Source organism: Nesoenas mayeri (genome assembly GCF_963082525.1).
Source record: "Nesoenas mayeri genome assembly, chromosome: 2".
Taxonomy (NCBI): domain Eukaryota; kingdom Metazoa; phylum Chordata; class Aves; order Columbiformes; family Columbidae; genus Nesoenas; species Nesoenas mayeri.
In genome coordinates this window covers 114,746,874-114,760,597 of record NC_137543.1, presented here as the reverse complement: position 1 = coordinate 114,760,597, position 13,724 = coordinate 114,746,874, and the positions used below count along the sequence as shown (strand labels likewise).

Sequence of the window (13,724 nt, the reverse complement as noted above, 5' to 3'; positions counted from 1 at the left end):
CCTTGCCTTTAATGTCCTTAGCACTTTTCCTTCTCTTTGCAAAATTTTGCCTTACCATCCTAGTCACTTGGGCTGCTTTAAGCATCTGGAAAGGACATTTTAAAAGATGGTGCGTAGATGGTTATGAGCTTACCAAGGGGTTGGCCCACAGAGCTCAGCGTTTCCCATTGCCTTTCAAGGCTGCATTATCCATACCGAGACATTACATCTGAGCAGCAGCCGAGTGGAAGGAGGAAAAAGCTGTGACAGAGCAGCTCCCACACATGCCCTTCCCTTTTACTACTCTGTGAACGTGAATTGTGATAAAGAAACTCCATTTCTCAAACTAGACTACGTAATCCTTTATGAAAGTTTTCCAAAACAAAAGTGCACATGGATAACATCCCCTGCCATGATGCTCTACCCTGCACATTCCCACTAGAGGCAAGTCAGTTCATTCAGGTACAAAATAAGTACTGGACATAGCCAGGAGGTCACAAAAGACCCATGGCCAAGGTTGAACTCATAATTTCTTTTTCATGAGGGTGTGTGTATGTGGTGGTCTACCTGCATCCCCACACAGGCTGCCAACATTGCAGCATTCACTGATATTAAAGTCAGCAGGATACTGCACAAAGTTGCTCCTTAATATCCATGCATCTTATGTTAGGACCATCAAAAGAGCTTAAGGGAGTTGGATACACAGGCTGCATCCAAGGGTGGTCTCAAAGTCCGAGCAGCCCCCTACCTGCATGGTGTAGCTGTCAGAAAATCCCCGATGCCTGTACTGCACACTCACACTGGTCTGCCCAGAGGGAAATATCAGCTGCACTATCATAGAATGCCCTGAGTTGGAAGGGACCCACAAGGATCTTTGAATCCAAGTTTTGTCCCTGCATAGGACATGTGTCTGAGGGCATATACTTACAGCAACCCCCCCAGCACACGCTTATTGACAGTACAGCAGGGTTGCAGATCCCACAGCCATCCCATCTGCATTTGTGCTGACAGCCTGTGGCAGAGGAGATGACCAGATTCCATCCTTATAAGGTTTTCTATTTGTTGTAAGGTCAGGCAGGTTTGTAGGCATCTGGCTCCAGACCACTCGCCAGCCATAATCTGGATGCCAGCTGCAAAATCCTCAAGGTGGCTTTGAATTCATGAACTATGCTGTGAATGTGGCTTCCACATTCACCAAAGAAGGTTGTTACCTGACAAAATTTGTGTTCTAAAAGCACAGGGGTTCCTAATTTCTGCCAGGTTGATTTTAAAAGTAAACAAACAACAACAAACAACACCTGGACATTGCTCCCTGTGGCTATTCTGAATCCCTTGCTTTCACAGTTACTTGTTGGCCATGTTCACACCTTTGTCTTTACTTTTGCAAACATTCATGTGTTTGAGTTTTGTTTTCATAAATTCCAGAAAAGTAATTTATAATAATGTATATGCTCATGCTTCACCTCACCGTAAAGCAGAAAAAAATGCCACCCCAACAAACTGCAACCAAAAGTCCTAAAAGAAGCAGTCCATATGACAAACATCACATAATAAATAAATCTAAAAATAAATTTAAAAATCACATTCATAAACGCTCCACAATGAGAAAAATGGGAATTACTCGCTAGGCTATAAAATCCAGAGACAGGAGCCATTTCCTTCTTCTGATAAAGATGTCTGAATGTGTTTCCATGAAGCAAGCTGTATGTCGTGCATACAGAGATAAGACTCCTGCTTGATGCTTGGGGAGAATATGTACATAGCTATGGGGTTATGCATGCTGCTGAAGATACACAAGAAGAGATGCATGCCAACTCCAAAAGTCTTGGAATAAGAGAAAACAAACAAATGCCTCTCTTCAGATTCCTTTTCAGGAAATGAACTACCCTACAAATAAAATGCCATATTTACCTTAACAACCAAAACTGTCTCCTGGCGGATGAAGAAAGCAAGCAACTATAACAAACTGGAATCGGGCTGGATCCAGCTTCTCAATAACTTGTATTTACAGGTGTTCTAGGTCATTAAAACTTCCTCAGGAACTAAAATAGCTTATTAAACATAATTAAGATTTTTAGCAGGTTAATTAAAAGGATCTAATCAGTGAAGGGCTCTTTCAAAATGGAGAGGTTTCAGGAGGCTTTTCAATTCTCCCCTTCTCTTAGTACACAAGAGCTCAGAAATGCCACAGTGAGCCCTCCTTGAAAGCTCCAGAGAATTAATTTCTTCCTTAATTATAGTGGTCATCCAAAGATAGTATTTACATAGCTTCAATAAGTCAGCAGATAAAATCTGACACCCTAATTTGGAACATCAAAAACCCCACAAAATATTAAAAAGAGAGCATTCCACAATGCCATAACACCTGTCATGTAAATTTCAACATGGGATCAAGCCTTTTGGGCCTATTCTTAACCAAATATGCCTTACTTTCCATCGACTTCAGCTGTCCAAAGCCTTCGCATAAAGAATGAGATCCACCTCTGCCACTTCTTGGAAAGTTAATCAGGACACCGCATCTCAAACACTATGGATCATTTTCTCCCACTGCCTGTATCTGAGACAATTACATCTTCTTGCTCTGTCACATGTCTCTGTTCCCGACAGCTTCTTAGACCTACTTCTTTTTTATACTCGTCTGGGCTTCTGGGAACTGCATCACTCCTAACTAGTTTGCAATATACTGCTGCGAGCCTTTTATTAGAGGCACACATGGCCCCTGTTATGATGAAAAATGTTTCTTTTTAAATGCGCACATATACTGCTCTATCATCACTCGGTGATAGAGCCCACAAATCTTCAGCTTTGCCCTTCTACAGATTATGAAATAAAAGAGAAAAAAAAAAAATACATTCTCCACTAGTCAGGAAAGGAACAATGGTGGGAACTGGGTTAAAGAAAAATATACTCACAAGTGGATCTTTATAAAAGAACAACACAGAGGCATCTATCTGCACTATTTTGGTTTTTAACAACTTTTGTTGCTGTTTCCAGGATGTCCTTTAAATTATCATGGCTGCAGTTCAATTCTTTGGTCTTGAAATGAGTAAGAATTTTCTTTTGATGGAGAAGCATTACAGAGAACACAGCTCAGACAAATGGCTGCCATCTCACACAGTCCAAAAAGGCAATAAATACCACACTACAGAAGGTATTTCTCACGCTGTGTACAACACAACTATTCGGCTTTACAGGTTAGTTACCTGTACGCATGATTTGGAGTTCAAAATCACTCTTCTCTTCCCAGCACTTCATTTACCAACTCTACATTTGTGCTTTTTCATCTTAACTGCCCTATTCCCAGCCAACAGCCCTTTCAGACCCATCCCCCTGTTCCTCTAGCCTTCCTCCAGGGAATGACCAAGCCTAGAGACAACGATTTTAGCTCGCTCTTTGCAATTCAGAGGTACTACCAAGCCATTTCTACACTTTATAGGCACTCTTGGGGAGAGGACAGGACAAACAACACTTTTTCTTACCACCGACCATTAGACAGGTAGCTAAAGGAGTTGCCCTCACCAGTGGAGCATAGTGAGAGGAGAGCCCTCTGCATCCTGTTTACCAGCTTCCAGCCTTGGGGCTTGTGACAATAAACTAGTACCAATCAGAGCTGGGACCTGTTTCTTTTAAAGACGCAAGTACACCCTGTGGCACCTTGACCTGCAAGTAACCTATAGTTATTTCAAGGGCAACTGAGGCACAGTTGTTTTCTTTTTATAATTCAGTAGCCCTCGCTCTGGTGTCACATCATTTTCTGCTGACTCTGTCCCCATGTTGCATTGAGTCTGGAAGTAAAAGAGCTCTTATTGAGGGACCCAACCCTAACAGGTTGTCTGTGATGAAAGTGAGCATCCAAGCACACATGGAAAAGCATACAAGCTTGCTAGCTGAGCATACTGTGAAATTACAGCAAAATGCAGGCAAATGGACAACAAAAAGCTCACCTGCCTCCCTTATCTCCCTCACTTTGATGCTCAACACCACCCTGAGCTTGTCCCCGATGGACATTTGGTCTCTGATGACAGTAGGCACATAATTTGAACACTACTGTTGGCCTGGGCATTACCTTAAAACAGGTAAAAAAACCTGATTTCTGAAGTCACCTGTTCTTCTACAGCAGAGATTAAAACTCAACATGTTTAAGCCTCACACAGCATCCTCTTCCACTGCACTATGAAGGGCCAGCCAAGAGACCTGTGAGGTGAGGGCCATAGCAGCCTTTCAGCATCATGGTGTCTCCCACAAGTTTATCCCTGTGGCACAAGTGAGTGATTCCTCTATGTCAGATCTTCTACCCTTTCCCACCAGGAAGGCTACTCACGTGGCCATGCTGATCCAGCTCGTTGTTGGTGAGTTTGACTTTTTCGAAGGACACCATCTGCTTCAGCAGTTGCTCTCCAGTGAACGGGGAGTCAGGGTGCACGTACAACCTAAAAAAAACACAGGAAAAAGGCCTGCTCACAAAAAAATATCTCACCTCCTGTCTTGTGCATGGGCACCACTTCCACATGAAATTAAAAGCCTGTAATATCTTGCTTTTGGGATATGCAGTGGTTTCACAGACAGGGATTTCCTGAGAGCTCAGGGTTAATACAGAGCTGCAAGACACAATCTCCCCCCAAATTAATGCATGCCTGAAATATGACCATAAATGAAAGACAGTAAAGCAGATGACTTGAGCTGTTTAGTTCACTGGAACATAATGAAGAATTCCATGTCGAAGGGCTAGATTGCTCTCTAATCATACCTATTATTTTATCTAGTTATCTAAAATTGAGACATTAACTAACATTTGCTGTTGTGTCTTTTCCCAAATGAAAAATTGATCTTGTCTTTCCCCACAGCTGTACTAACAAGCACTTAAAATAACAATGACTACAGCTCCAAGAGAAAAAAACATGGTGTCATTAGAGAGATAATGGGGGAATGTAGATAAAAATGCATTTTTCTTTATATGTAACATTAAGCCGTGATAATGATTTTAACCTGCACTCGATCACGCATTAGCTGTGGTGACATCTGTTTATAAGAGGTTGAAGGCTGCAGTCCAGCACAGTGGTCTGACATGAAAAAATTAATTGCAGCTCTGTAATTAACAACCCACCACTTGGGAAATTAAGCAGAAGAAAAGGAAGCACAGAAGACATGTAGATACAATGGTATATACATTATGACTAGACTAATTACAACTGCCAAGCTATTTTAAAACAATGATTTAATAGGAATAATGTATTGCTGAAAATTATTTAACTCAAATGTTCTTTTGTGATAGTGAATTAAGAGCTGAACTAGACCTTCAACTAGTGCAAACCAGACCTGTTCTGCTTCTGTTGGTGTCGGTTATCACTTGCTGAGGGCCTGATTCTCATTTCAGGTGACGTGTTTGGCCACACGGATGAATTTATTCCATTAGGTGGGCGGGGCAGTGCTGAGATGCCGGATTAGAAAGATAAACATTTTTTGTTGCTGTTGAGCTATGATTTTGGTTAGGCGAGAGGAGAATGGAAAAACCACTAAATGATGGGACGTAACTCTCTGATACACTACACTGATCCCTAATCAAGGAATGCCTATACTAAAGGCTCCAGGGAACACAACTCTGTTGCTCAAAAGGAAGGATATTTGATCCTGCACTCTCCGTTTTTGCCAGCAGAATCCCCAAGACACAGTGAAACTGAAGTTTTACCAGCACAGCTTGCTTCAGATGTGCAGGATGTTTTCCTTACATTGATCCAAAGCACAACTTGGCTGGTATAGCTAAGTCCATGGGACAGATGCTGAGCCAGGGTTCCTGTCACAGTAAAATATTCCTACCATACAAGTGTCCTCACTGTTATCGACTCAGCTGATTCCACTGCAAGGCCTGTGAAAAATCATGTTGTTATCTGAAAACCCAAGACCTGGAATCTCGTTATGTGAAAAGAATTTTACCTCTCGTGAAAATTGTTTGCCTTCCTGAAAAAAATGAAAAGCTCAATCCTTAGAGCCCTGAATTAGAGAAGACAAAACACAAAACAGTCCCAAATATGTCCTGCAACTCTTCAGCCAGTCTTGTGATTTTTTTATTTTTTAGCCTGACTCCTAATTTTGAATGTCTGGATAGCTACTAATGTTCACTGTGACCACAGAGCATCATGCTCAGCAAGGTTTGACTAATTGGGAGCAAAAAGTCAAACTATTTCAAGTATGTGCTGGGGAATGAGTAAAGATCTTCATGTGTCTAAAAGCTGAGCTCATTTGCTTTACACTGTAGGCAGTTAATACTTGGCTCTGCTTTCAAACTAGGAAGCACCTGGATGTTTGCAGAGCACTGACAGGAAAGTCACTGAAGGATGGGCACCTGAATATTGGTTACATGGACATGTTACTAGACCTCAACTTTCTTTACTTATTTGCTACGCACCATTAATCCCACTGCAACACGTGGTTCCACCTGGTGAACCACACCTACCCATACACTTCTCCTACAGCCTGAGTTCATACGCCTCAGCAAAGAGGCTTGAGAACCTGACATATTGCCCTCTGAAGTAGAAGTCGAAGAGACCACAAGCACGCACGAGCAAAGGGGTTAGAGAAATAAGTGTGCACATTCCAGCGCAGCACATGAGGCTCCCGCAGAAGTTCACAAGAGCTCTAAGGCCAGCCAGATGAGAAGGGCTGCTCGCTCCAGTTCACAAAGGCTTTCGGAGCCATATTAGGATGTGAATTTGCTCCACGGTGTATAATGTTTCATGATATATGCAAAGTTTGGGTACTGCTTCCTTCTTACATATTTAGGAATGCGACACTGCTTTCCTTCTATTTAGTTTAACAGTTGGTCTCGTCCTACAAGCCCTGTGGATTCTGCTTTTAATTACCTCAATGTCTCAAATAATTTGCAAAACAGGATACCTTTTAAAGGTTTCCTACCTAGAGTTCTCTAAGTGTGCAAACACTATAACTTCATTAAACAAATGATTGTAGCCAAATACAGTTGAAAAAAAAAAAAAAAAGAAAAAAGAAAAAAGAGACAGGCTTCTAAGTGAAAGGAGGTGAAAAAAAAGGAAGAACACCGAATAAAGGTACATGCTGAAACTTATTCAACTGAGGTTTCATACAGTCTTACCAATTTGGAAGAACAAACAAAACATCACATAGGAATTCTATCTTCAGATAGCACTTCAGAACATTTACAAAAGACTCTCTGAAAAGTATTTAAGTGCTCATTGCAACATAAACTTGTCTTAAATGCTGACAGCAGGAAGACAGGGATAAAACTGGTTTTTGTAGAAAGTTCCCTGAAGGGCTAATCTTTCAAACAGAATCACAGAATGCTTATTAAATTTGAAAAAAAAAAAAATATAAAAAAACCTGCCTTAGTGTTGAAAGTTGTTTTTATAGTGGAAAGAGAAAAACACCTAACCCATACATAATGTGAGCCCTGAATAATTTCCTGATGCCATCGTGCCTATGCAGATGCAGGCAGTGATGCGAGTGGGCATTTAGCACCTCGATACCAGCACCCAGATGCTCAGCATGCCTGCAGCCCTCACTGATGAGCCTCAAGTAAGGAGAGCTAAAACCACATGTTTGGGAGACAAGGAATCATAACTTCATAAAGGGTTCCTGTTACTGGAGCAGGACCAAACCCGTTTCAAGTGGGGAGGAGTACTACTTTTAATCTGCTTGAGCAAGACTGAGGCCTCTCACCTCTAAAGATGCATTGACACTCCAGAAAAAGCACAGACAGTGCAAACATTGGCACACTGAAGCTCCTGACATAATTTTTCTCACCAAACAGGAGCATAAGAAGGAGAAAGTGTATAAATGTGTATGTATACCATTCCTAAAAAGAAAAAGTAACCTGTGCCCATGCTATGTGTCTTTTGGCTAAACATCCTGAAAATGAAATAGGAAAGGTACCACTTGAACATAGGGGCAAAACTTCTTGAAGACAACCCTAAATGAAACAGCACAGGTATGCATTTGCACATAGCGGTGCTGACTCGATGAGGACCTTAAAGAGCTACCATAGTATAATATGATATTTACGATAATAAATATTAAACTCAAGAAGATTTGACCCTAGATATAAAACAATCAGTATGGCAGTTGCTAATTATTCCAAGAATCAATCTAGTCTTATACTCTTGTCAGTATTTCCTCACTGAACTAGTCTATGACAGACAGTGTGAATTAGAAGTCTATTTAAAGGTATCCCAAAAGGCATTTGAACAGAAAAATAAGAACGGGAGAACCCTGCCTTAAACCTATTTCTGTCCTTCCCTTATTTCTTCTTTTGAAGCTGACTCTTTTGGAGCAGGATCCATGTTTTTCCTTTGGGTTTTGATCCGTGCCTATTACCATACATCAAATGAAGACCTCAGACGTTAACCACATTGCAAGAAGGAGTTTTTGGCCATGAAAACAAAGCCGACATAACTTCTAGGTTGCTGTCTTTAATCACAGCTTCTCTGCATGCGCATTTTGTTTGTTTACTTCCCTGAGCCGCCTTCCAGAGATCAACAGTCAGCAAGATTTCAGTCAAACTATTTATATGAAGAAAGTGTGCAGGACTGGGTCCCTGTGCTCTTACACACACACACACACACATGAATGTGCTTGCATTTCTTGTGTTTCACTTCTAATTTCCCTCTCTATTATAAGCAAGTCCTTAACCCTGCACTAAGCCACCTGGAGTGGATCTGTTTGCCTTGCACAGAGCCCTCTACAGAAAGTTTCTTTGAAGCCAGAGAGGCATCCACGTTATTTCCATATCTCCGTCTCTGACTCAGCAAAGCCGTTCGACATGTGCTTCAGTCTTACTGGACTTGGGTGCTTAAGTACGTACTGAAGTGCTGGGCTGAATACAGTGAAGTGTGGGTCTCTGCTGAAGTGCCCTCCTACCCTACAGCCCAGCACTGCAGCCTCAGTTTCCTGATGCTGAAAGGAGCTGGTCATTAACTAAAGTAACAGAATTATTTTAGATTTTTTTTTTAACAGCGTTTTATTTCTGTATAGAAAAGGAGGGTAATTTACTTGTTTTTTTTTTTTCCCTAATGTCTCAGAAAATGTTGTGATTTATAAATAAACAAATTTAAAAATAAATCTCTGCACTGTAGAACTGATCCATGCTTTGTCTGTTGTCTAAAAGACAACTAAAAGCAAGAGTAAAATTATCGGTTAGTAAACACTGAGTATGTTAACAAGAAATAGTATAATTTCAAGCATAAACAGCATTGAACAGTAATATTGTATTTGTATGTGGACTTGGCTGGTGGTGCCTGGATTGTTTTGAATTATGAGGTGAAATGCCACGGGAAGGAAACCCAAGAGACAAATCAATATATTTAAAAAAAAAAAAAGTAAAAATAGCAAAGCTTTCTTATCTGAATTGAGGCAAACTTCATTTAAATTATATGTGCGTATAAATATATATATATACACATATATAAAGAGCCTTTAGCCAAATCCTGCATGCCTTGGAACATTTAGTATAAACCAAGCCTCAAGCAGAGATTTGAGGCCCGATTCTGCATCACAGAAATTAATCAAGAGTTTTGCAATCAACTTGGTTAAGCACAGACAAAGTCTCAGAGCACTGTTTGCAAACAGGGTGGAAAGATTAATAGTGTGTATTTCTTGAAGGAAAAAAAAAAAAAAACTTAAAAAAAAAGGTAAAGAATATAAAGAAATGACCATCAGTAAAATCTACAAACCTTGCAGGGAGTGGAGGGTCAGCTTTTCCAGCCACTAACCAGGAAGACCTGTGGTAGGCATATCTGTATCTTTTATTGTCTACAGGAACTATATCCATTAACACAATGTATTTGGCTTCAGGATCCACTCCCGAGAAGGAAACCCTGATCGTAGGAAACATTCTCCTGAAATATAGGCAAATGAGAAAATAAATATGCGGATGGAGAACAGAAACGAGAGAGCTTCTGAAAAGCTGCTAAAAATAAAAATCATATTTAAACCACCTGAAAAAAATCAAAGCCCCTATTGATTCTGCTTCAGCATGATAGAAGTTAAATCCTGTGTATCTCTTTAACATGCACAGAAAGAGCAGCTTGAAATCGGAACGATTTTTGGAAGCAAAAAGAAAAAGTAGTAAAAGAGCAATATACTTTTGCCTCGTATTCGAAAGTACACAACGATTTTCGAAAATAGTTTTACCTAAAGCACATTAGTCCTTGAAAACACAGATTTTTTTATTATTATTTTTAATGGGAACCATACCCGTGTTAGAGAAATATTGCAAAACTCATTTCCGTTAATATTCTCATACATTTTAGATGCATGATCTTTTAAGTCCGCTCACGATATTTCTGAGAGGAATTCACAGAACTAAACTTTTATTTCTTCACTTACGTTTTGACAAAACGCAACTTAAAAACGGAAGGTTATGCCGTAGACCAGAAATAAAGTGAAATAATTTTAAACAGTTTAAGACTCTGAACTTCAAAACGCAGATTTTATGTGTACTTTTATTAGTATTTTTTAAAACACATGCTGGTAGAGCTCACGAGTTAGGACAAAAAGAAAAAAAATAATCAAGGATGATACATTAATAACAAGTAACTTTGGGGATTACAAAACTCGACAAGATATTTGGCTCCTGCAAACTGTATTTGACTGACCCAAACTCAAAAAACTTTACTGACGAAACAGAATGGTCTGAGGTGACGAGAAAGCCTGGGTTTCTTTTGCACATCATTTGCAACCCAGAGAAAATAAAACCAAATCAAGCCCTGACTGAATTATTTCCCCACGACATCGCTTTTCCCCGCATCTGCACCAAGCCAGAACTGCAAAATCACGGCGCTGCACGAAGGAGCTTTCAGCCACACACCAAATTTTAAGCGAACAACATTTCTATCCAGCCGCCAGGGCCCCCCGGGTCGATGTCAGCAGGCCGTACCGAACCGAATCCCACTGGCGCCCCGGCCGCCTCTCCCTCTGCTCTCCGCGGGGCTCCGCGCACCGCGCAGCACCGCGCTGAGCATCACGGCATCAGTTAAGGGGCTTCACCCTCCTCCCTTTAATCTATCCGTGCTGCTCTCCCAAAATAAAACCTGTGGGTTTTGTTTGTTTTGCCTTCCCTCGCCTCCACCATCAGCCTCCAAAGCTGCCCAGAGGGGTCCCGGGACTGCCCAGCCTTACCTCCCGGATTTGGTGATGATCATCTCGGTACCCAGTTCGTGAAACTTGTCCCAGAGCTCTTTGGTCTCCAGGCTGCAGGAGATTTTGGCCATCTCCTCGCTGGGGATGATGGGGGTGGTGGGGATGAGGGGCTCGGTGCACAAGGACGAAGGGCTGGTGCTAAAATCCCCGTGAGGGTCCAGGCTGGATAAGTCACTCAAAGGCTGGGCGCAAGAGGATTTCTCAACGAATTGCTCTGCAGAATTTTGGAGAGGGGGGGAAGAGAGAGAGGATTGAGCCAGAACGGTACAACCGCCGAGAAAAACTATTAAAATAAAGGCATTTATCGTTCAGCTCCCACCCTCTGATCCAGCACACCCGCAGATCCTCGCTGTTTCTTAGGCGACAGGTCGTCGTTGAAAGGCAGGGGTGATGATTTTCGGAGATTAGCTCGGGGAAGAGCCCGGAGTGGCGCCTGTCCCCGAAGGTGCATAGAGGCTGATGCCCGGGGGACAGCGGGGAGCAGCGCGGCCCCGCTATTACCCGCTCCACGGGGTGTGGGGGGGACAGGGCGCGTCCTGCGCGCTGCCTCCCTGCTAAGCGAGGGTTTCCATGGAAAGGTCACTAATTCTCATTAAAACGGGAGCGCTCGGCTCCGGGGTCACACTGGGGAAACGCGGCCAGATTCTCCTAAATTGCGCCGCTGCCAGAGCGCGTAACACAGAAAGAGCCCGAGCGCGGTAGCGCAGTCTCCGCGCTTCCTCCACGGGGTAGTGAGCTCCTAATACTAACTCAAGGCCGGTCACAGGCTCACCCGCTCAGAAAGACGGGTCTGCCCCACCTCCCAGACGGTTTGCTGAGGCTGAACACGCTCCGTTGGAGAAACAGACTCCGGGGTAGCTGCGTGCGGCCACGCAACCTGCGCGGGTGTGGTAGCTGCCGCCGGCGCTGGGTCCCGCCGGTGCTCCACCCTCCTACTTGCAAGCCCCGGGAGGCTTTTAGTGTTTGAGCCGAATGAGGATAAGGGAACAGGGCTGCGGGGGTCTCTGTCCCAGCCCCGCGCTGCCGCACCGGGATGAGGCGACGGATCCACCGACCGGCGCCAAAGAAACGGGAGGTGCACGAATGTCCCCTGCCCTGACAGAGAAAGATTTCGCCTCAAATCTCCACTTAATAAATAAGACAGTTATAGGCAGTGCTTTCCCTTCGATTTCTAACTGAAGAACACGGGGCAATGAGTTTTAAAAAATAACAATTTTGAAAGAAATTGAGTGAGTGTTTTCAGGAAAAGAAAATAAAGACAAATAGCTACGTTTAACACAAGACCGTGTAAATATGTCAAACGGGAATACTACACCATTCCTGGCCTACGTAATCGCCTGAACTAAAAACTAAAGTTCACAATGAAACCCTGGACTATGCGAAATCTATTAAGTCAGTTGATTAGATGGAGGAGACACTGAGAGCGACGCATTTTCTTAATTCTTATAAGCGTGAATGTAGCCTTGTTCATTGGCGCCTTGAAAGCTTAGTGCTTTTTTGTTAAGTTTTCTGCGAAGTCTACACATGCAAGGACCACAAACCGCAGAAATTGGGGGGGGGAAGGGGGGGAAGGGAAGGAGGAAAAGAAGTTCTAATATTTTTTAAAAGCCTTCGGGAATCTGAATCGAGACGACCGAATAGAAGCGAAATCTCTTACCCGAAGATCGCGAGGAATTACCATACAAATCGTCCCGGCTCAATGTAGAGTGAAAAAATCTTTGAGTCTACACCGAGTAGCTATGGAGCAAAGCAATGTAAGTTTTACAACCCCTTCTAAGGTTAGGCGCGATACCGGAGATACTCTTATTTGACTTTAAAAACATAGACGATTGGCAATAAGTATTTAAGAGGTCCATTTAATACCAATGAAGAGAAATATAACTACCTTAGCGTGCGAGATTATTCTAGGAACGGAAAGACTTAATAAACGGCTTAATTTAAACCGGAGGAATTTAGAAAACGGTTTGTGCTACAGCCTTGCCTGAAAAAGACGGCAGGCAATGAGGAGACTTCAACCGGCTTCCACGGTGCGGCTTTTCCTAGCGGGGCGAAACCTGTGGGCAAGGGGAAAACCGCGGCTGCCTGACCCGACTGCCGGAGCTTTGAGAGGGGTGAGCCTGAGCGGAAAGCGGGCTCCGCCGGCACAGACTGACGGACGGACGAGAGCTCCGTGCCCCACAGAAACCGGCGGTCACCCCTTTCCCCACTCACCCAGCGGCTTGATGGTGCTCTCGGGGGACTCCTTGTCCTTGGAGCTGCCGCTCGACATGAGGGCGGCGATGGAGAAGGCGTTGGCCCGGGAGGAGAGCTGCGGCTTGGGGGGCGGTGTGTACTCCATGGCCACCCGCCGGAGAAGCAGCTCGGCACGGCGCTGCCCGGACCGGGAGTACCGAGGGCAGCGGAGCGCGGTTACCGAGGGAGCGGAAGGGAAACACTCTGCACCGGGTGCTGCGCGCTCCCCCGCCTTAACGCGGGGCCGCGGAGATCCTATCGGCCAGTGGCCAATCGGTGGCGGGACACGTCAAGGGCCCCGGCCCGACCGCGGAGGAGGGGGCGGAGGCGGGCGGGAGGAGGAGGAG

The 13,724-nt window shown here is 43.7% G+C and overlaps 1 protein-coding gene across 1 annotated transcript in view; it reads right to left on the bottom strand.

Moving 5' to 3' along the window:
* TBX20 (T-box transcription factor 20) overlaps positions 1–13,483 on the bottom strand; it is a gene marked incomplete at both ends in the record, with an annotated part of 34,345 nt that extends 20,862 nt beyond the window's left edge. Inside the window, 4 exons of the mRNA XM_080340519.1 lie at positions 4,301–4,409; positions 9,678–9,842; positions 11,125–11,359; positions 13,357–13,483. Coding sequence (XP_080196645.1) covers positions 4,301–4,409; positions 9,678–9,842; positions 11,125–11,359; positions 13,357–13,483 — 636 coding nt within the window. The remainder of the gene's footprint in view (positions 1–4,300; positions 4,410–9,677; positions 9,843–11,124; positions 11,360–13,356) is intronic.
* Positions 13,484–13,724: the final 241 nt, after the last annotated feature.